This window comes from Diadema antillarum, unplaced genomic scaffold (assembly GCF_040938485.1).
Source record: "Diadema antillarum isolate AM-2024a unplaced genomic scaffold, OU_Dant_1.0 seq00000807_RagTag, whole genome shotgun sequence".
NCBI classification, from domain to species: Eukaryota; Metazoa; Echinodermata; class Echinoidea; order Diadematoida; family Diadematidae; genus Diadema; species Diadema antillarum.
Genome location: NW_027271688.1, coordinates 1,316,250 through 1,339,580, shown reverse-complemented (window position 1 = coordinate 1,339,580; position 23,331 = coordinate 1,316,250). Strand labels below are relative to the sequence as shown.

The 23,331-nt window shown below is 37.5% G+C and overlaps 1 protein-coding gene across 1 annotated transcript in view; it reads left to right on the top strand.

Annotated features, from left to right (window-relative positions):
- Positions 1–2,528: 2,528 nt before the first annotated feature.
- The window catches only part of LOC139739591 (uncharacterized), a 47,232-nt gene continuing 26,429 nt past the window's right edge, over positions 2,529–23,331 (top strand). The window contains exons 1-9 of the mRNA XM_071650194.1: positions 2,529–2,676; positions 3,803–3,910; positions 4,747–4,857; positions 6,091–6,201; positions 6,706–6,918; positions 7,708–7,815; positions 10,905–11,009; positions 12,286–12,390; positions 12,959–13,095. Coding sequence (XP_071506295.1) covers positions 2,529–2,676; positions 3,803–3,910; positions 4,747–4,857; positions 6,091–6,201; positions 6,706–6,918; positions 7,708–7,815; positions 10,905–11,009; positions 12,286–12,390; positions 12,959–13,095 — 1,146 coding nt within the window. The remainder of the gene's footprint in view (positions 2,677–3,802; positions 3,911–4,746; positions 4,858–6,090; positions 6,202–6,705; positions 6,919–7,707; positions 7,816–10,904; positions 11,010–12,285; positions 12,391–12,958; positions 13,096–23,331) is intronic.

The window sequence follows — 23,331 nt, the reverse complement described above, 5'->3', positions numbered from 1 at the left end:
AGTTTTTTGCCCTTCACTGGATGATAGTTGCTCTTTGGAATGTGAGGCGGGAAGAGCGACCGATCCCAATGGGTGTGAAATTTGCAGATGCAGGAATACCTGTAAGTATTTGCAGAAACATTTTTCGGTTATATGAGTGCACTGATGTTGTGATACGACAATATAATGATTGAGACCAATCGGAAGTAGAATTAAAGAGAGTTGCCGTGTAAGACTATATAGTGACTAGTATGTAAAAAATTACATTAATTATCAGTGATTTTTACCTGTGTGCTGACCTTTAGTTTTCCCTTTCTTTTGTCAGTTTGTTTCTAAAAAAAAAACACACACCATGCAATGGGGCTATGGACTTTTAAAAATTGTTTTATTGCGTGTGCTCTATTAAAGTCACATATCTAAATTGATAACACTAAACTTCATACTTTGAGTTATGTACATATGAATCACTTTAATTCATTGTATAGACAGTGTTACATTTGTTTGTGTTCTGTTTAGGTTTTCATATTTTTTTAATCAACAGAATATCAAAAGAAAATACAGGGTTTTTAGATATATGCTATTGCATTGACATAGTAATGTAATGAGTGCACACCAAAGTTCATTTCAAATCTTATTGTTGGGGAAACAAGATGTAATTATTTTCCATCAAACATTGAGAGAGCTGCTGGAAAAAAATGCATGTAAAATGCTGGTCCTGTTTAACTCTTTATTTGCCATGGTGGAAACCCCCTGTGTGCCACGTTATTCTGAGACACGAAGGTAGTCATGCTTTGAGAGAGAATTCTGTTTTTCCAATCTATATAACTTCTACAAATTTCTATAAAGCTGGACATAATAGTGAGCAAAGTTGAAGAGGAATGCCAAGCTTTGCTTTGATATAAATTGTATTACAAATCTATTTCTATTTATTTTTTTAATGACCAGTTGCTACATTACTGTAAAGGCATGACTTTGCACATGAAACCATGAGAGAAACTTAGAATTCACACGCAAATTTAGTTGGGAACACCGCTTGATAGTCAATCACCACATAGAATGCAAGCTGTATGTAAAAGGAACAAAAGCTCGAGAAAAGCTTTCATTGTACCGCGGGATTGGGCGATTTATCGATCGGTTTAAGCGGATTAGTGCGTTTGAGCGGAATATGCGAAGTTGGCACGCCATCGACTGAGTGGGACGTGCGAACATGGCACATAAAGAGCTAATAGCAAACGTCTGTCGTTGCAAGGCCAGATTCAGTGTGGTAGATCATCTCCTCTCTTTTGTCTTGAGGGCAAGTGCAAAAAGTAGCTGGTATATGTACTAAGTATGATAAAATGATGTATCTATTGTGTGTTCATATCAGCACCAGATGAGTGCCCAGAGGAGCTCTCTGGAACCAACTGTCCGATCACCTGTCCATTTGGTCTGGCCACTGACCGGAATGGATGCCTGGTATGCCGGTGCAAAGTTCCAGGTTTGCCACAAAAAATCACCGTCTTTTGCCCACTTGACACATTCTTGACATATTCTTGTTCTTTTCCTAATGTTTCAACCTCACCCCTCTTCATCTTTATTTGAGTGTAATTGTTGTTGCCATCATTTCTAGCTGATTTGCATCGTTTTCATTATCATCATCATCATCACTGCCTCCATTATCATCATCGCCTTCACAATCATTCATATTACCATTGACTCAACTGTTGACTGGTATCATTATTTATGCTGAGACAAAGACATCACACCACAATCAAATTTATTGTCTCCATCACCTCCATTATCATTATGTTTCATCATCAACATGGTTGAATCAAGATTATCAACACCATCTGCCGTACTGTTTGATTTTAATCATCAGCACTATGTTATTCCTTCTGTTGATATTAAATGTAAATTTGTTACAGCAGTTCTTGGTGCGTAGAAATACAACTACCATTGTCAGTGTCTTTGCTGTCATTGTCACATACATCGTAATTGTCATTGATGATATCATCATCACCATTTTCACCATCATCACCATCAGTCATTTCCTTCTGGTGAATTTGTGTGTGGGAGTCTTGACTTTTTTATTTCTTTTTTTCCCCTTTATATCTGTTAAGAAGATTGCTTCAAATGCAAACAATGCCTGATTACATAAAAGATATCCTCATCCATAACTGTCACGGATTTTCAGTGATTCTTCTCAAATAGTAATGGCCACCAGTAAGCTTCTATAAGATGGAACTTAAAATCACCTACATTCAATTTGCTCACAAAGAAAGCTAGAGCACTGATTTTGGCGATGTTCTCATCGATATCATTCAATGGAATGTCATAGAATTTATGAAACTAAATTCTTCTCAGCATATTCACTCTTAGTCAACATGCCTGCAATTATTTTGTGTACTTTGTTTTTTCATTTTAAGACATTGGAATGTGAGAGAATGATTATTTTATTTGATTGATTCCTGGTACAAATATGTACTGTTCTTGAAACTACAACTAGGACCTTCATTTTCTACATCTTCACTCATGCAGCCACCACTATCATGGTGGATCTGGCGAGGTCCATGGGGATCAGTGAGGTCCCCAGCCTAGTCCCACCCCAGTGGATCCCTACGGTGACGTGCCCGGCTCCCGGCGCCTGCAACTTGTCCTGTGACGCTGGTTTTGCCACCGACGAGCAGGGATGCACAGTGTGTCGCTGCCTTTCAGCAGGTGAAGAGACATATCGAAGAACGTTTGTCACCAGCGCACCATACAATATTTATATTATATTGGATGGCTATGAATGGGATACCAGGGAATATTGCACGAGTTAGGGCCAATATTGCATGAATCGAAGATGAGTGCAATATTGACCCTAACGAGTGCAATATTCCCTGGTATTCCATGAATCAAGGCCATCCAATATAATTATTATCATCTATACAATCAAGTAGAACAAGCATAAACTGCTCGCAATTACCGGGCTTCTACTCGTCTTTGAAGTTGACTGTCACATCCCAGCACTGAAAAGGGGAAGCCCCTAAAACTGTGTATGAAACAAGCAACTAGCAAGATGTTTGCGCGCTTGTGAATTGTAACAAAACGACGCGCACTAGTAGCAAGCGTTTGCGCATTCAGCAAGCGTTTGCACATTCAGCAAGCGCTCGTGCAATAGACGAGACAGAATTGAATATGGTGTGTTCTTGAATGGTAGGTAACAACGGTAGCCTATGGGGAATTAATACGTTGGCCTATGCGTTTCGTTCAATATGCTCTGATATTGAACGGTAAAAATTGAGCGGACAACAATACGCATTTTTAATGCACCGCTAAAACGTCCTATATAGATGATATTCAATCATACTCAGATATTCCTTGGTGTCTTCTAGGCGACTCATGGATCTCTGCTTAGATTGATGATTTTCATTTTCTTCTTGAGAGCATTTTTCATTTGAGTGCAAGCTATTGCCAGTGACAGTGACTGATAACCACAGATGTGCAGTTTGTGTGTCACACTGTATTGATGCATGAAATGTGAGTAGCAATCTCACTAGCATTCTTTGGGTTCATATTCTCCCAAAGCAAACAAATAGACAAACTTGGTCAAAAAGTTAGCTTGACTAAGACTCAGTTGAAACAATGCATCATCCATTTTGAAGTGCACTCTTGCTGTGGAGGTATTGTTATGCCATGGTGATAGGACTGCAGCATTTCACATTTCAGGCGGCGAGCATATAGAGGTATTGTGTATCATAAAATTCAGGATAATTTTTTGATGTGTATAGGTGTTTTAATGAATTACAAATGTGACAGTGGTGAATTGTTTGTTTGGTTGGTTGGTTGATTGCTTTTACAGCCTGCTCTCTGGAGATTGACTCTAACAGCTGTCCACTGGCCAACATTTGTCCATACGGCCTGGCATCAAATCAAGATGGCTGCCCCATCTGCAAATGTAGACGTCCAAGTAAGTGGTACATGTACAAATTGTACCAGAGAGGTAGTCCACAGAATATCCATTTTAAACAAAATCACAGTGTTAAGGTCTAGTGAGGTAAACCAAAGTGCTCAATCCTTCATTCTCAATAGATTAACATTTTATGATAACCAGTATTGTGTCTTAGGGTCCCTACTGTGCAAGCTCACTAAAGTTTTTCTGGTGTCATACCTATCTGTGGGTTCAGAGGTGAAACCACTGTACCACACAAAATCTGCTTCTTTCATGAAGACATCCCAATTTCCTTGTCCAAATGCAAACAGCTCTTGGGAATCTCAATATAGTTTATGTGAGCTATGAGCCACAGTGCATTTCAAATATTTTCAGTTACATGTATGCCTATTATGTACCCTGTTTGAAACTGATGTGGTCATGTGCTGTATGGTGAGACCAAGGTACTATATGTGCATTCAAAATTCAACAGTCCTTGCAATGATCTTACATGCATGCTGGAATGAGGTTGTTCAGGATATGAATTTACATGTTGTTAAAACACACACACCCACACCCGCACACACTCCCTCCATACAATATGATAGTATTGAACTTTCTAGCCTTTGTCTGTCTTTTGTGGTGATCTTCAGTAGATATTAAACTTCTGTTCCAGGAAAAAAAAAATGACATCCTTATAAACATATATTTTGTCAATTTTCACTGTCATTGGATGTGAAATTTTACATCATATGACCTACGAATGAAAGTCATCTATTCAAATAATGTTGAAAATCATTAAAATAATGGAGGTTATTTTCCTCTGGTATTGTGACCACTGGTGCACTTTTGTCAAATTTCCACCTGCCCCGTAGCCCCTTGTCCGGCAGTCATTCCTATCAAGTGCAAGGACTCCTGCCCTCAAGGCTTCGCATCAGATGAGTTTGGTTGTCCGGATATCAGTGCTTGTCGCTGCATACGCCGTGGTAAGTCGGGCAGTTGGATCTGACGTTTACAGTGCAACAACACTCCAGCTCACGTTAGATATTTTACAATGTGTTCTCACATTTTCCTGCTAGAGAATTAAAACAAAAATATATGTTTAAGGACACATTTCTGTTGAAGAAGAATTTGTTTCTTTTTACAAGGCTTCCATGGGAGATGGCCAGGCCTCTATTCCAAAGCTGGCATGATGAGATTTGAGCCAAGATTATCATAGAAGGACAATCACAAGTTTGTCACTATTATTATACAGTATATTGACTTGTTCATCATGCCAGTATTGTAATGATGTTGATGGATAGTCATTAGCATTCACCATGACACAACTTGTAATGATCCTACAATGCTGTGAATGAGAGCTACGACCAGAAAATGCTTTATATGAGAATATTAGAAAGAGCTTGCGTAAGAATTTTAATATGAGGAATGTTTTAAAACTTGATGATACACACACATGTAAATATACGTATATGTGACCGTGCATCACAAAACGAACAAAAAGTCGCACACACTAATTTTGTGTGAGAGCTGAAAATAGGTAAAATAGGTCAACCTAGCCAATCTTGACTTTTTCATATTTTCTGAAAGAACAAGTCTTCTTCTACATCATACTAAAGTTTAGGATCATTAAATGAAAAGGAAATTGGGTTATTAGCAATTTTTCTGGAACACTTTTTAGTGGAAAAGTGTGATTAGGTGTTTCTCAAAGAGTAATCTTTTCATTTTTTAAAAACCCTGTTCCTGCTCATCACTTTAAACTCCAATAACTTTAGGAAGGATAAAGTTACTGCTTTGAAAGTTGACACTGATCATCAACAGAATGTGTTAATAAAGTATTCAAAATTTCAGCTTGATCTGTTAATACCCTCATTGTTGTTGCTCTGGTGGTTATCACCCTGTTATTTGTTCCATTTATCACCCAACTAGCGCGGCTTGGTAAAGTTTAAACGCTTGAATAGACCCTGTTCTTCAGAGCCTCTTTTCTCAGTTCACACTTATCGAGAGTGTGTACTTTCTTTCCAATATTTAGATAGGTTAGGAGAGTCCATTTGAATCGAGTAATATATAATTTTAAAGCTTAGAGTCTGCTCTTTCAGAATCTGACCTTAACTAAAAATTCATGTCTGGCGACTTTTTTGTTCATTTTGGGGTGCAGGGTCACATATAATATATATATTTTTTCTTCCTTTTTTTTTCCTAAATGGTTCGTCCTACAGCTTGGGATCCTCTGTGCAGCCCTCAGGTTCTACAGAAGTGCAATCGCATGTGTTCCCACGGTTACGCAACGGACTCCAACAGCTGTGAGATCTGTGCTTGTAGAATGCCATGTGAGTGCCTTCTTTCTGCATGCTCTCCCGTGATTAACCCGTCGAGGACGAGTCCCGAGTATGCTCGGGCAAGTGTCTACGGGAAATGTATGTTGTAGCAAAATCAGCTCATACTCAACAGGTTAAATGTCTGGATCTGCTGGGTCCCACAAATTCAGTGGGATAGTTTTGTGATTACATTTCTCCTGATTTTCAAATTCATGAAATCTTGATATGCATTGGTCTGAGTGTTATGATCACAACCACTGCCCCGCTAAAAAGAATTGAATTGAAAGTAAATAAGTGAAGGCAAACTTGAGTACCTGTTTGCAGAAGCTAATGTTTATTGAGAAGCTTTCTATGGTACATCAGGGACATTAATATTGGTCATATTTTCATGTTTAATTTGACCTGCAAAAAAATTTTCACTAGCATCAGTTCTAGAGAAATATGACCACAGCAGCTTTTGGTCAAGGAAATAACTTTGTGTTTCTTCATTCTTGCCCCTCTTTCATTCCCTCTCAGTCTCAATCGGTGCCTTCGTGTCCATCAGCACCCCCGTCTATCAAGTCTACTGGCGGGAGATCGGCTTTCCTCATGGTCCCTACAGCGCGGCGGCCCTGGTCCCCACGAGTCTCTGTCCCCTAGTGGACAGCCAGGTGTGTCAGCTGGTCTGTCCCAACGGTCGAGCCACAGACCTCGCAGGGTGCCCTGTGTGCAGGTGCAAGACTCCGCAAGGTGAGATGTCCAATTCTATTCCTCTTGTGCCTCTCCCTTCTTGAACCATAATCCATTCTCCCTTTCTGAGTTTTCACTGGTATGGAGTTGCGTTCCCCTTCCCACTCTCCTTTTACGCAGATTTATTTTCATGCAGGCACTTGAATTTCTTTTCTCGCATGCATTTCTTGCCATAATGTGGGTCAACACAGATGCGTTTTTCTTCAGTTCTCACTTTCTTATTTTCTTTGTTGCTGTGTGTAACTCCAAGCCGTTCGATGTAGATCTCGCTTGTATGCTGTTTATATCCTTTCTGTGATACACTGATCCATTCAAGAACAAGTCTTTTATTCTAGAGTGTGAAGAATTGAATTGACAAATATTTGATTGATGTGTGAATACAGACTTAAGTAGCGTTAGTAGATTTTTGTAGTATCAACTTTTTGATATGTATAAAGCAGAGTTGCTACTTAAGTCTCTGTGATGCTGCTCTGATCAGGAGGCTCCCTGAATAATGCTTGAAAATTTTCATTATGTTCTAGCCATAGAATATAAAAAACTCACAATTCAAGCATTATGTGGTCTATTCATAGTAGGCATACATGTATGATACAGGAAGATCTCCCAGTTAGTCGTATGAATCCCTGTGATTTTGAGGGGTATAGGACAACAGCCCCGTAAAGGAGTATTTTCTGTACTCCTTGATTTCAAACAGCTCTTGCTGCAATGATATTCCTAACTCACGTTACTCTTTCTACACTACATAAGTTGTGATCGTCAATACTTTGTTGACTTGCTCCTTGTTTACAGAGAATTGTCCAACAGTCGACCCGCTGCTGTGTCCCCTTGTCCACACGTGTCCTTTCGGGCTCGTCACCGGTCGGAACGGCTGCGAGATTTGCGTCTGCAGACGAGAGAGTAAGATGCTCCAGTTCCATTTACAGAAAAATGCTTTCCTGAAGAAAGTATAATTTTCCATTTTCTATGTAGAGCAGCTAAATGAAAGTGGCTTGAGCAATCTAGGACCACGACGAGTGAAAAAGTTTACATGTTTGGTATTTCTATTGTTGAATTTGTATGAGTAGACAGTTACTCTGCAAATGTCTGCCATGGTTATGACCTGTGCAATTTAAAAAGCTCTTATTACTATAGTTTAATTAAATGATTGCTTTTCAGTGAGGCATTCTTTTGGGAATTTGTTAGGTAACTTGATTCTGAACATTCAACTAAGTTGATGAACCAATACTAGTTTGCCAATATCCGCATTACAAACTTCATGTACACACTTTAGTAATCTTCTTTGGTTTTTTTTGAAACAAAACCTCAAACCAAGATGGGAAATGGAAAAAAAAAAAATGTCAACGAGGTACATATTGTACGCTATTTGCAAACATTTGTTATCATCGATGTTTATGTTGCCCGTCAATTTCTCGGATTGTCGCCATCTGTTGGCAAATCTAGCCAAGGTCGTATTGGAACTCTTTGTACGAGATTTTATGATGTTCACTGAATTAGATATGATAATATGCGTATTCATCCATATGTGATTGATCCTTTTTCCATTAGTGAGGCACTGTTGAGGGTGCTTTTATTATCCAATTTTTTATTCCCCCCCTTTCAATCCATTCATATTTTATAGAAAATGGCATGACACACCCAATCTCTTAGCCACATTGACAAAGGAAGGAATATGTGCATTTCATATATCAGTATATATCAGTATCACAGTATATGTCACCCTGCACCACAAAGCAAACAAAAAGTCGCCAGACATGAATTTTTAGTTAAAGGCAGATTTTGAAAGATCAGACTCTAAGCTTTAAAATGATGTACATTTTATAACGGACTCCCCTAACCTATCTAAATCTTGGAAAGAAAGCACATACTGAGGAAAAGTATGTACTGAGAAAAGAGGCTCTGAAGTACAGGGTCTATTCAAGCACTTAATCTAAAATGGTTGTAGAAAAACTGCTGAAAACCCACTTTCTCATTCATTTTATGATCCAAAACTTGCAAATAATGTACAAGAGGAATAGCCATTTCAGAAAATACCGAAAACTAAAAATTGACTTGGTTGACCAATTTCACACTTTTTTTTAGTCCTCACAGAAAAATCAAGGGCTTTTTGTTGGTTTTGTGATACATGGTCACTTATGATCATATCAACTAAATATCAACTAAATAGCTAATGATATCAACTAAACAAACTTCTTCACATCACATTCTAAATTGTGATCCAGACAGTCAAAATTTATGCCATCCATAGATAGTGTCGCTGCCATGAAGCCAACCCGACAGACCCTGTCTTTGTTTTCTGTTACTTGTGTTGGTGTGGTGTGCTATAGCTGATCTGACTTGACGCCACAATTTGCCATCGCTGCCATGTGCATGCGTGTACTTGCACGGTGAATGCACGATACATTTTAGATATTGTTTGTGGCTCTTGGGACGCGGCAAAAATGCCATACACAAAGCGATCCTCGTATCATCATGTTGCGCATCGCATGATGCCCCACAAGGATCACAAAAGTTGCAGATGAATGAAGTTCATAAACCACTTTGACAAATGAAGTCCATATTTTTCAATAGATCCCTCTTTGAAAGCATCTTTTTTTTTATGTGTATGTGTGTGTACAATGTATTTGTATGTACAAAATGTATGTGAGGGGATGACGCCTGAAGCTGTGTAGTGATGGTTGCATTCACTTTTGTAGTAATTATTTTTTTTTCTTTCTCAGCCCCTGAGGGATGCTTTTTGTGTCTGCATATGATTATAGATTCATTCAACCGTGCCATTCATTCAGGTTCACACAATGAAATAAAGGCATTACGGTCTGAATATTTGATATCCTGTTCACCAGGCACCCCAGTACTATAGAGCAGCGTGAAGAAGCGGGAAAATCACAAAGGAATACTTCTAACCCACAAAATCAATTGTAAGAAATACAGATGCCTGTATGGACTGTGCATTGCAAAGCCTACAAAAAATCCCCCCTTGATTTTCCACTGGGCATTAGAGTATTTTTCATTCGAGATTTATCCAATTGTCGTCTAAAGTTAAAGGTTTGAAGGCATAGATGTAGAATTTATCCCGTTGAGGATGCGTCCCGAGTTTACTCTGGCAAGTATCTATGGGAAATACGTGTTGTAGGAAAATCAGTCCGTTCTCAGCGGGTTAAGTAAAAGAAGTGTTTTCAACAGTTTTGTAGACCCTTTTATATCTACCTTGACTCTTTAGTTTTCTCCCTCTCCCTTTCAGTTAATTATCATGTGCAAGTGTGTTTGAAAGCAGCAAAGAAATTTAGATTACAGTTGGCAATAACTTTAAAACTTTGGCATAATCAAGAAAAAATGTTCTAAATGAGCACATCAAGCCTTCTGGTTTGAATTGATAATCCCTTCACAGTGGTGCTCTTAGAGATTTGATATGATTTACCTTTTCCTTTCACACTACAAATGATAACCCCATGCACTGGTGGGCACATGTAAACTCTCTCAAAAATAATGTCATTGCACATTTATGTTCCATTTTTTGTTGTTGTTGTCGTTGAAAGGTTAAGATCATCCAATCTTGATGAGTCACATATATATCTAAAATCAAGAATTTCCCCTCTGTATTAGACCTTGAAAATTCCTTGTATCAATCTGGCAACTCTATTCATTTTGTGATGCAGCATGACATATATATAGATATTATCTTATTTACAGGGAGATATTTCTAGTTTGTGTGTACATGTAGCACTAAGGAGTATGCATAGTTTGAACACCTTGTTTGTGTGAGCATGCAAGAAATGTGTCAATTTTATTTTTCTCATCCCTTTTTCATGGGATGTAAATTGAATGAAATACATGCATGAATGCCATGTAGCAGCTACAGTAGATGTCTTGCTAAATTTACAAAAATCTAAATCTTAAAAGTACCTTCATTGACCCCCAAACTCTCCAAGTTGATAGATTAATCAGAACTGTAAGCTGACCTCCTGTATTCTTGTGATTGTCTCTAATAGTGAGGTGTGAGCCTGTGAGTGATCTTACCTGCTCAACAAGGTGTGTCCATGGCCACTCAACAGACTCGTATGGATGCCCAGTCTGCCAGAGCTGTGCTAGACATGGTGAGTGCGACTTTCATTTCGTCCATTTTTCTGTCTTATCTCCCCCTTTTTGTTCTTTAACCAGGGATCCAAACTAACTTTTTTTTTTGTGTTTCTTATTTTTTGTATGTGCCCATGTAATTGGGCAAGCAGATTTCTCTCTGTTCATATTTCACTTGCCCAGAACTTAATGTTGCTCTGGGCCATCAACAGCTAGGCCAGCACTGTCTCTGCTCCATACTTGAAAAAAATTGTCCTGCAATGTGTTTCTTGCTACCTGGACTTGTTAGCAGCCATGCAAATTTCTCCTTTTCAGATGATAATAAAATTGGAATTCAATTTATTTACTAATAAATGGCTCACTTTTGAAAATATTTTTTTCTTTTACTTTTTCTGCGTGTTTCTGATCAAAATTTTGCTGGCCCTACTGACCTCATTAAGTTTACCATCATCACATTTTTACTTGGCCCAGGAAGCATTGCTATGCAAAATTGTGGACTTGGAATTTTATCTTGGATTTTATTCTACTTAATGTCTGATGTTGAAATGAAGCCATCACACCCACCCTGTACATGTATGATTTTAAACTTGATGTACACGATGTATCTTATTTTCTAAAGTCCCTCATACTCCATGTGACTGTAGTGAAGATAGATTTTAAGTGGACATGCTGTAAAGCATCGTTTATTTCTTTACTTTAAAGAGGAGAGCCTAGCGTGTAATAAATGGCAACTACCACTATATCTTCGATACCACACTATCATCAGTATGAATTAACCCTTACAGTTCCACTGATTGAAAATGCCATTAGCATAGTCTATCACAGACAGGGTTGAGTTAATCTTCTACCAAACATCCAAATGGTGTCTTTAAAACCCTAAATCAGCCTCATTGACCCAAAGTTAAGTGCAAATTTGCATGCCTTCTGTAAAATATCGACCCATGAGCAGGGCTCAACTTTTGCGTGACCCAAATGGTCTGGGGACAGTACAGATTGATGCCAGGCCACCAAATTTTTTTTTATATCATATTTCTTGGTGGCCCAATTGGGCAACTAAGAATCAAAAGAGATTTCTGTGTTTCGGTGTACTCAGCATCACTACACTTCTTCGGGCCACCAACATTTCAAATGTAATGATTTTGGTGATTCATATGGTTCCTAAAGAGAAAAGAGTTAATGTCAAGCCATGCTATAGGATTTTTTTGTTTGTTCATGATCTGAGATATAGTCACATGTCTGTTCATATTCTATGCATTTTTTGTTGTTGGTGTTGTTTTTTTGGCGTGTGTGAAACAGTGGGAGAATGTCCTCCAGTCAATCCGTGGAACTGTATGAAGCAATGCACCTATGGGTATGCCACTAACCAGGAAGGATGCCCAGTTTGCAAGTGCAAGCAGCCAGGTAAGCGAGATCAGTGCATGATCTGCTGTACAAGATAATTCAGATGACAACAGGGAAACTGCTACAACAGTGGCTGAAGTGTAAATATCTTAATACCCACAATGTCACTATTTTCTCCGTTTCTATTCAATGCATGTACACTACAAAGAAGGTATTTTCTGGAAACTCAGTGTACATATACATCACTGTATACTACAGCAGTACATGTACCACGGTATGTGATGTCAGGTCATCGTACTTAGTGAAAGGTCATCGTACTTGTGAGAATTAAGTTGATGACAGAAGAACACACATTACCTTTCCTGTTAGGTATCAAGGACAAAATGATACCAATTAGAGGTAATGATGATTCAATTTTGAAATCTCATTTATCTAATCATCATGCATATAGTCATGGTGGCAATTTCATCCGACAGGGCATATGCATGCAGTAGTCGTGGCATGGCAATCACATTGTACATTATGATGTTTTTATTAGTACTGTGTGCATTTCCATGTGTTGAATATAGGTGTGGAAATAATGCAGTTGGCAAAACAACCTTATCTGATCTCACAATGTTAATTGCAGGTTATGATATACTGGGTGTTCCCAAAAAAGCGGAATCAACCAGACCAGACAATGTCCGGATGTGCCATGCAGTTTGCGATGTGCTCATGGGTATCGGACCGACGAAGGTGGATGTGGCATATGCCTGTGCCTTCAAGGTGAGATTTACATTCACAAGTTACTGTAAAACGAGGAATGTTCGCATGCATTTTAAGTTTGCAAATTCTGCGAGTGCCAAGACTCACGAAATTTAAATGCATGCGAAAGTATGTCTACACTGTGTGCATTGAATGCCAGTGGCAGTTTGCGAAAATTTCATGCCGCAGAAAAGGCTGTCGGCTCCAATTCGCGAATATATCATGTTTTACAGTAGGTGTTCAAATACTATTAACCAGTATTTAACAAGGTCATATCAAATTATGAAATGTTTTCAGTCTTGATGGGGAACTTATTAAGTTCTAGCTAAGCCTGCATGGACATGGCATGCATTCATAAAGATGCTTGGTTATTTGTCTAAAGATGAAAATTGTGTGTTAACCGATAAAAGGACTTAAATACAATGAACATATTTTTGAGTAAATAAACCGTGTGTGCTCTGCACCCCTGTTGTTCAGTTATATCTATCATTGCCCTCAACGCTGAGATACATTTTGATACAAATATTTCTTTACAAATCATTGAATTTGTTTTTAAAAAAAAGCTCTTGAAAAGAAAAGAACTACTGGAAAAGTGGAAATTTTCGCGGTGTTGAAATTTTCGCGCATTTCGCGCAACCAGAAACTAGCGCGAAAATAAAAGCACGCAAATATTTTTGCTTGCCATATGCTCCTGTGCGTGATGTCTTGATTCCGCAGAATTAAAAACACGCGAAACTCTTCTTACCCGGCGAAGCGCGAAAAATTAGTCGCGTGAAAATATCCACTTTTACAGTAGTAACAGAAGAACACTGATGATGCACAGTCAGCAATACATCCGGGTCCATCTTGCAAAGAAGACTGCAAGTATTCTGGTTCCTATGGCAACAGCCATGAGAGAGCCAATCAGGGCCCTGCTTTTTTTTTTCTTCAAATCTCATGATTGATTATAGGTCCTAGAAATAGATTATAACTCTCCTAATTCAATCATAAGTCCATAAGTCAATCATGACTGCACAGTCAATCATAAGTGTGTATAATGAAGAAACCTAAAATTGAAATCAATCATAACATCCTCCCGCATCCATTGCATCTTTTCAAAATCAATCATAACTTCCCCAAATTGGTTATAACTCGGAGGTTGATCCAAATCAAACGTGAATAAATCTTTCTTGATGGTGTCTAGATATTAAGATCAAAGGAAAGTTAAAGAAGCAAAATACCTTTCATACTTTTCTAGGCTAGCTGAGGTCTTTTCACGAACATTTGTCTATTTAACTGTAGAGTTTCTCTAACATTAGCTCCCTTCCTTCTCTCCAGTTTGGTCTGTTTGTGGTATCTTGGGGTTACACTTACACAGACACAAAAACTACATTCTATTTTGTTCTTGTTGTTGTTGTTGCAGTGGTTTGTCATTGCGCAGTCAGCTTTTGTAAAAAGTAAACAATCGTGATTTTGTGTGTTTTGTTTTGTAGTGTGTTGTATTCGTAAACAGACAGTGCCTGAAACTAGGCTTGTCCAACAATTGTTATTTAATTGAATCATTCAAAAGTCACAGTGTTCAATCTTAAGTTGATAGAAGGAGACTTACCGTTGATCAAAAGTTATCATCGATTTTCAAGTGGTTCAGAGTTAAAATTGACTTCAAGATCGATGATAACTTGCATGATAAAACATGGCCCCGCTGTGAGTATGTAAATTGTTGCAGAGGTAATAATACATACTGCAAATTGAATAATTGCAAGCATGTTCATGAAACAGGCTTCTGGTTGGCAGTATGATTGGGAACTGTACTGAAAGAATCAGAAAAAAAGAATTTACCATTTTTTTATGAACGGTTGGCAATCTTGTACTTCTGAGATGATATGCAATACATTTGAGGTGCCGTTGGCAATATTTTTGCAAGTTGCTGTTTTGTGAATATTATTTCTTGACTATTGAACAGACATTCTTCAACAAATTCACACACACACACAATGCTGTGAAATATACTGGGCAGACAGTATTCGGGCCAAAGGCTGAACTCAAGCCCTGGTAGTAGCAAAGTTCAGGCCCTTTCATTCATTGTCCCCGCCGAACGAGTTCGAGCAGGGGACTATGAAACGGGCTCCGTACGCGCGTGTGTCCGTGCGTCCGTCTGTCTGTCTGTGTGTTTGTCCGTGTGTGATCAAAATGTTCAATTTGCTACTTCTCTGTCATTTATGAGCCAATTTTGATTTTGTTTGGTTTATATGATAGCACTACATGGGAGCTTTGAAGCTTCTACACAGAATTTCAGTTGTGACCTTTGACCTTGACCTTTGACCTATATTGTACATTTTGCTACAAAATGCTACTCCTTCGCCATTTCTAACCCGATTTCGATTCCGTTTGCTTTATGTGATGGCTTCAAAACTTCTACACAGAATTTTGACCTTTGACTTCTTTTTGACCTTTGACCTTGATTTTTGACCTATATTGTACATTTTGCTACAAAATGCTACTCCTTCGCAATTTCTAACCCGATTTCGATTCCGTTTGCTTTATGTGATGGCACTAGGTGAGGGCTTCCAAACTTCTACACAGAATTTTTACCTTTGACTTCTTTGACCTTTGACCTTGATTTTTGACCTATATTGTACATTTTGCTACAAAATGCTACTCCTTCGCCATTTCTAACCCGATTTCGATTCCGTTTGCTTTAAGTGATGGCACTAGGTGAGGGCTTCCAAACTTCTTCACAGAATTTTGACCTTTGACTTCTTTGACCTTTGACCTTGATTTTTGATCTATATTTTACATTTTGCTACAAAATGCTACTCCTTCGCCATTTCTAACCCGATTTCGATTCTGTTTGCTTTATGTGATGGCACTAGGTGAGGGCTTTAAAACTTTCGTCACAGAATTTTGACCTTTGACCTCTTTGACCTTTGACCTTGATTTTTGACCTATATTGTACATTTTGCTACAAAATGCTACAACACTTCCGGCGGGGACATATATTATGCACCGCATAATTTCTACTTTTCCTTGTTCTAACTGGCATCCCTGTTCTTTTGTTTAATCACATCTGTTCAAAGTCCACTTGCAGATGCTTTTACAAAATGAAGAGGAGCATATCTATTCAAACTCTCTCTCGCAAGCTCTCTCTGTCTTGTTTTTTTTTCATGTTTCTTTTTTAGTGTTCTGTAAATGCTCCCAAACTGTTTTTTGTTGTTGTTGTTGTTGTTGTTGAGTATATGCATTTTTTAAGCTCTGTTTTTTGAGGGGCTGCTGTTTGGACTTCTTTTATATGTGTGTGTATATATATATATATATATATATATATATATATATATATATATTTGGTAGCTTTTCGCCCCCAAACCTCATACTGAAATGAAATGATTGTCACTGAGATATAGAGTATTAACTTAATTAAAAGAAATGATAGTACAAATGAAAGTATTGTCTCAATAAACACAGAATTACCCAAAAGAAGACACTGTCAGCTCATAAATTGAATGCAGACTTACATTCTTTATTTTTATGTAGCTGTTTAAATATCAAGACAAGGTGGTACAGTTGTGCATCTGTTGATAAGAGTCAGAACAACTTCGACAACAATTAATGGATTACAAAATTTGAATGCTGGATAGGCAAATATTTGACTGCACATTACACTTTAAACATGAAATTAAAATCTTCATGAAATTCTGCTAAGGACTGAGTTGAGCACACCAGAAGAAACTCAGATACCAGGTTGAGTTTTGCTTTATAAAAAGAATATTGCTGTGTTGAAATATAAAAATCAAGGTGACTGAATCCATCAGGAAGGAAAAAGGCCTGACGTAATGAGATACTGACAAATATACAACCTTCTAGTTCTCAGCAAAAGTAAATGGCCAAATTTCAAAATTCCCATCTTGCAAAAACATCTCACCACATCTGACAAAATTAATTGGTGATAGCCATCCCTTCACACTGAAAACAGGTATTATTCAGACATACATATGATATGTTTTTGGATGGAACAGGGTGAAGTAGCACATCTCATGTAAGCCGTCAAGGACCAATGAGAGAAATGGAGGTAGAGTCTCATTGTTACAATATACAGACCTTCATGAAAACGTCAGGTGAGAGTGATAAGGGCATTAAGTTGCCACTAAACCCATAGGCCTAGTGGTGGAGACAACTTAACTCTCTTCTAATTCTCAACTGACGAAATGAGGTATTAACCATAAAGGAAAGAGGAGAAGGAAATACAAAACTTTACAGAAAATTGATGATTCCTAAAGCATTATTGAAGTAAAAACTGATGCTATCAAGACATACCAGTATATGGCAAGACACACAAAATGATGGACAGAGATATTGAGCTGTGCTGCTGTACACTGGCTATTCACGTGAAAATCACGTTGTATATAATATGTGGGAGTACATAAATATTTTGTTTTGTGTTTTTATCACAGCCAGCTTCTTTTGCTTTGTAAACTGCCTCAGCAATCATAGTGTTATGCATCTAGCATATCATATTAAGCTGCACCATTAGTGGTATCTCATATCACATACATATTAATCACATACATTACTTTGGTTGTGAACATAGAGATGTAGGGCTCCATTTACTTGCTGTTTACAATACCAATGTGTTACAGTGCGTGAATAATAATCATAGGCCACTTATGTCACGTTTGAGTGATGTGGCAAGCATGGACGTCAAATTCAGACTACATGTTGATAAACCAGAGTGAATTGGAATGCAAATTTTGGGAAAATATTAGAGTAAAACATATCATAGCGAACAACTGAATGGCAGCATTTTTTTTTTGTACTCCAGTATGTACACAACATGATTAACACCTCCCAGAAAACACACAATATGCATACAAACCTTATGAATTCCAAATTTCAAAATGAAACATTGTGTTTTAAATCTTGTTCAAAGAGATGAAAAAAGGAGCAAATGTACACAAAATTGACATATCGCTTTACCAAGATCACAACAAAACACCTTCTGTATATATGACATCTGGAATGTAACAAGTTGAATTTAAAATTTCAGATTGTCATAGAAAATGATTAAAGTATTGTACAATTGCTGGAGATAAATTACTCATGATTTCTGTTATTACAGGAAAGAAATCTGGACTGTAGTGACATGTGCTGCAGTACTCATGCGTAGCAAAAGGAGTGACTTCTGAACAATTGCAATTCCATGAGAATGACATCTATCAAAGAGTATACTGCTACAATCTGACTGTACATAACTAAATAACTTGGGAGTAAAAAAAAAAAAAGAAGGCATAATCAATATGCAATACTGATGCTACATTTAAAACACACATGGCAAGCGCGGAGATATACATGTAAAAGGTTCAGATGTGCTGCTGTACAATATTTTCGTGTAAATCATAAATATACACGTTGAATGTATTTGAAATGTTTTGCTTTTTAAAAAAAAATAAAACCAGCTGCTTTTGCTTTATGACTGCCTCGGAAGTCATGATGTAATGCATCCATCATACATAAATAAACTGCACAGTTTGTGGTAACTCATATCACTTAATGCATAATTGCAAACATTACATTGTCTGTGAATGTAGAGATGAAGGGGTCCATTTACTTGCTATTTACAATGCCAATATTTATGTATTACAGTGCATGAAGAATAATGATGGGACACATACAGAGTTGTCTGTCACATACATTGTACAATGTATGAGTGATGTAGCAATCATGGGCATCAAACTGACAATATATCATACGTTTACAGACTTGAATCCTATCAAAGACAAAATATTTAATTTGAATTTGAAAAAGAAAAATATAAGCTATTTGAATGAAAAGCTGTCCCAAGCGAATTGCTTTCTTGCAGCATTTTTACAAGCTATGTTCCAGTATACACAGCATATCATTATTTAGGAAAACTATAAAATGCACAGAAAGTGACACAATATGCACACAGACCTGAAATAAAATACCCAAATACTTTATGGAATGAAAAGATAAAGTCATGTTATCTTTTTGATCAAACTTACGAATCTACTACCAGTATTATTCTACTAAAGATCACAGCAAACACATACGACATCTAGAACATAACATTACAAATACAATGTTACCTGTGCACACCAATGGAAATATACTTTTCCCTTTTAATGATTTTTACAATCTGAAAAACACATGCACTGAATCTGAGGATCTGTGTGCCTACTTAATCCAATGATTATCAAAGTATATCAATATCACTCAATTTCAACCAGATACAAATTCATATGTAATTCATGCTTATATCCACTTAAACAGAACCATTTATGCACTTCAGAAATTTGCAAGAAAATGTACATTACTCATATATTACAGCAATCAGAACAACAAAAGTTTAGTGTAAAAAGATTGATGCACTGACACAATGTGAAAAATTGAATTGAATTGATGTAAGTGAAGCACAGGCAAAAAGTGAGTGCCTAATAAAGTTGGGTGATATTGATTGAACTTAGGGGCGAGCATGGTCTTATTGTCCATTGGTCAAAAAAAAAATGTGATGAAATTTGCATCAATCGCCTATTGAACTGTAATACCAGAATGTTGGCTAATTTACGTCATAAATTTGATTATCGTCAAGTGTTTATAAAGAGATGTGAAATAGCATCACGTCGGAAATGGAACATCGTGGTTCAGGGTATCCTGTGAGCTTGTTAGTGCTCTCTCTGGAGGCAAGACTGTGTCAAGTCTGTTGGCACAGTCTTGAGTGGAATTGACTTTCAGTGATGTCGACTGTTGCAACTTCAGTGTTATTTCTCAAGGGTCTTCAGCAGCAGGGTAAGCGATCCCTTAAAGCATCGAACCATCCTTGTCTCCAGCAGATGACAGCAAGGATAATCACTGCGATTAAGAAAAATGCAAGGAAAATAAAACAACACGGCTTTAGCCGTCCACATGTATTTTGAGGTGGCGTACAAGCAGCATCAGTTGTGGTTGGCTCCACGGAAATCGCAGTAGTGTAGGTATTTGGCTCTGTGGGAACTGCAGTAGAGCAGGAGGTCACTGTCAACAATTCACCTTTGTATACTGTCATCAGATTTGCTCCTCCATTTTTCGTGATGTTGATATTAAATACAGATTGATCTCGACGTCGAGCATTTGTTATATCAACTTTGAAAGATATTGCTCTCTTTTTTAACGTTAAAGTTATTTCCCACCTCCCCTGATAGTTTGGTGACGAGACCTCAGTTCCGCTAGTTACTGGCTTTCCGTAGTTCTCCAGTGTAATCCCACCTAGGGCAAAACTGTCAGGGCCTTCCTGGTCATACTCAATATTTTTTACATCAAATTGAAAAGAAGTGTTCTCTCCCTCACACACATGATTCGGTGAACTGAGCAGCGCACAGGGTATGGCGCCATCCTCCAGCAAGTCTGTTGTGCAGTTTGGCAAATCTGTACCCAGACAGAAATATGGTGCCATCAAAGCACCATAAAGCACACCAGCAAGCAAAATCTTCTTTAGTGCCATAACAAAAGCGATGAAATCAGCAAACAGCAACAAATGCCTCACAAACTTACTCACAAAATGCAGATTTGAATGGAAAGTTTTGATGCAGTACTTGGCTCGGCCTATCTGCTTAGCGAATTGATATTGTAATGCGCTGGATGGGTTGAAATGAAAGGTATCACAATATACCATTATACAATGTATATAATTGCCCTGTGAGCAAGCGTCGTGTACGCGTGGGTACCAACATCTGCCTTTAGTAGTGAGAAAACATAATTTCTTTGTTTGCTTTTAATTTGCTGCCCTCTTATGTTGAATAAGTAAGATATGTTAGGCAATTTTCAGAGATTACTTTTTTTTTCTTTAGTTTTTGTTTCTAGTTTATTTTTAATCAAATTTGCCTGTTTTGAAGCTGAAAATGTTTTTTTTTTTCCCATAAGTGATGAAATACTGTGTTTCATACTGTGGTCAAACGCCACAAAATACAGGCAAGAAATGATCTGTAATGGTAAAGCTATAATCTATTTTGATAAAAACCAGAGCTAAATTAAATTTAAGCCATTCCCTGCAAATTTTATGATTCAAGTGCAACAAGTGTGCGTTTGTTTTACTTTTTGTTTATTAGTAATCCTTTAGTAGAGTGTCTTTGTCATGTCTCTGCTGTTTTTAGCCAATCAGAGGTGTCTTATTTTTACCTCCTCTGTTCAAGGAAAACCAAGGATTTTCTTTGTACTAGGACCAGGTATGCTACATGAGGGGTAGAAATGCAAGACTTTGCGCAAGATCCCTCAAAGTCTGAAGCCACTAGTAGCTAAAATTGGTATTTTATTTGTAATCTCATTACGGATTTTTGAGGCAAAATAGATTTAAAAAAAAGTTGTAGAATTGGTGTTCATTATGGTAGTGCCCAATTAAAAGTTGAGGTCGAAAGTGACTGTCCTTTAATCCCCAACCCCCCCACCCAAAAAAGAAAGGGGGAGGAAAGATATGTTCATTTCCACTCATACCATCAACTAAAAATGTCCATTGGTAATTTTTAAGTTTGCGGGTAGCATAAAAAATTACCATTATTCAAATGAACCTAATTGCAAAGATATATCAAAGGCCATTTGGACAAAAATGTCATTTTCAAGCCATAACTTCAGCTGAGAATGCCTATTGATAATGTTATATGGTAAGAAGGGTCAAAAAGTAAATCAACTGAATGTTTGAACTGACAGCCCAAAAGACACATTGGTCACCAGAACGTCACTCAAATAGTATATATTTTTGCCATTGCTTCCACTTTAATAGGGTATTGTAAAGTTAAATTATGGTCTCATAGAAATGAAATGATACCTTGTGCCAAGGGTTCGAAATGTAAATCCTGTCTCGGTGTTGAATGTAAACTTTATCAAAATAGAAAGAAGTGCAACATTCTTGTGACAGACTAAAAGATAAGAAGTATAGAGTAGGCATATCAATCTACAACATTTCAGTCAAACTGAACACTCTACTTGAACATACATTTTTTTTTCTCATATTTTATCATTTCAGTGTTTATCTTGTTTGGTATTTTGAAAATTGAGGAAAAGCAATATTTATTGTTTTTCTTCCCTTTATATCATACTTACATTATTGACATACATGTACCACACACACACACATGCACACACACACAATACCGTGAAATATACTGCACAGACATTATTCAAGGATTGTGTTCTGATGGTAATGCTTGCTGATCGAGGACAAAATGTGATTTAATACTCAAATTGACTCTGGAAAACAAACTGCCATTTCATCAATCTCAGCATCTCAGTGGCAAATGGGAGAGGAACAGATAACTGTGCTTGTCTTGTTTGGTATCTGTGAAAATTGACAAAAATTCTCTCCCCCACCCCCCCCCCCCCCCCCCCCAGAAAAAAAAAAACACCTCGGTATTTTAACTTACTTGGCATACTTAATAGGCAAGAATTGCATTGTTTGTCTTGGACTATATTTTCCATTAGCAAGTCATATTAATTAACTTGAGTTCTTTACGGGGATGCCAGCTTTCAGGCAAAAGCCTGCAAATTCAGGCCGTATAGTATATAGGGACAAAGTTCAAGCCCTTTCATTCATTCTAACTGGCATCCCTGTTCTTTTGTTGAATCACATCTGTTCAAAGTCCACTAACTTGCAGATGCTTTTACAATGTGAAGAGGAGCATCCCTATACAAACTCTCTCTCTCTCTCTCTCTCTCTTGTGGAGTTTTTTTTTTTAAATTTTAGTGTTCTGTAAATGCCCCCTAACTTTTTTCTTTAGTGAGTGTATTTATTTTCTAAAAGCTGTTTATTTTTTGAGGGGGCTGCTGTTTGGATTTTTTTATACATGTATATATATATACATGGTTTGGAGGTGAAAGTGTGTGTGATTTTTTCTCTTTACTATCATTTTCTATCTCTCCCGGACTAGATTGTATTTTTTTTTTTTGTTTCATTGGCTTGTATACAACCCTTTCTCCTGTATGTTCTATATGGCAGGGCTCGACACTAACGGTGGCCCGGTGGCCCGGGGCCACCAAAAATGAAAGTCGGGCCACCAAATTTCAAAAAAGGGCAAATTTGGTGGCCCACCTCGGGCCACCAAAGTTTTTTGAAAAGTATGTCAATAAATTCGTAACTTTTTGCGCTGGAAATTAGCAGTTAAATTTTTTAAAGGATGGATGAAAAGAACTGAATGAGTGCCTGAGAGTGAGTGTTGCAAGTTTGTTGAAGTTTATTTATGAGTAAATATGTCCACCTTCTAATTCTTACTATCATAAAACTTAAATATTTGACTCATT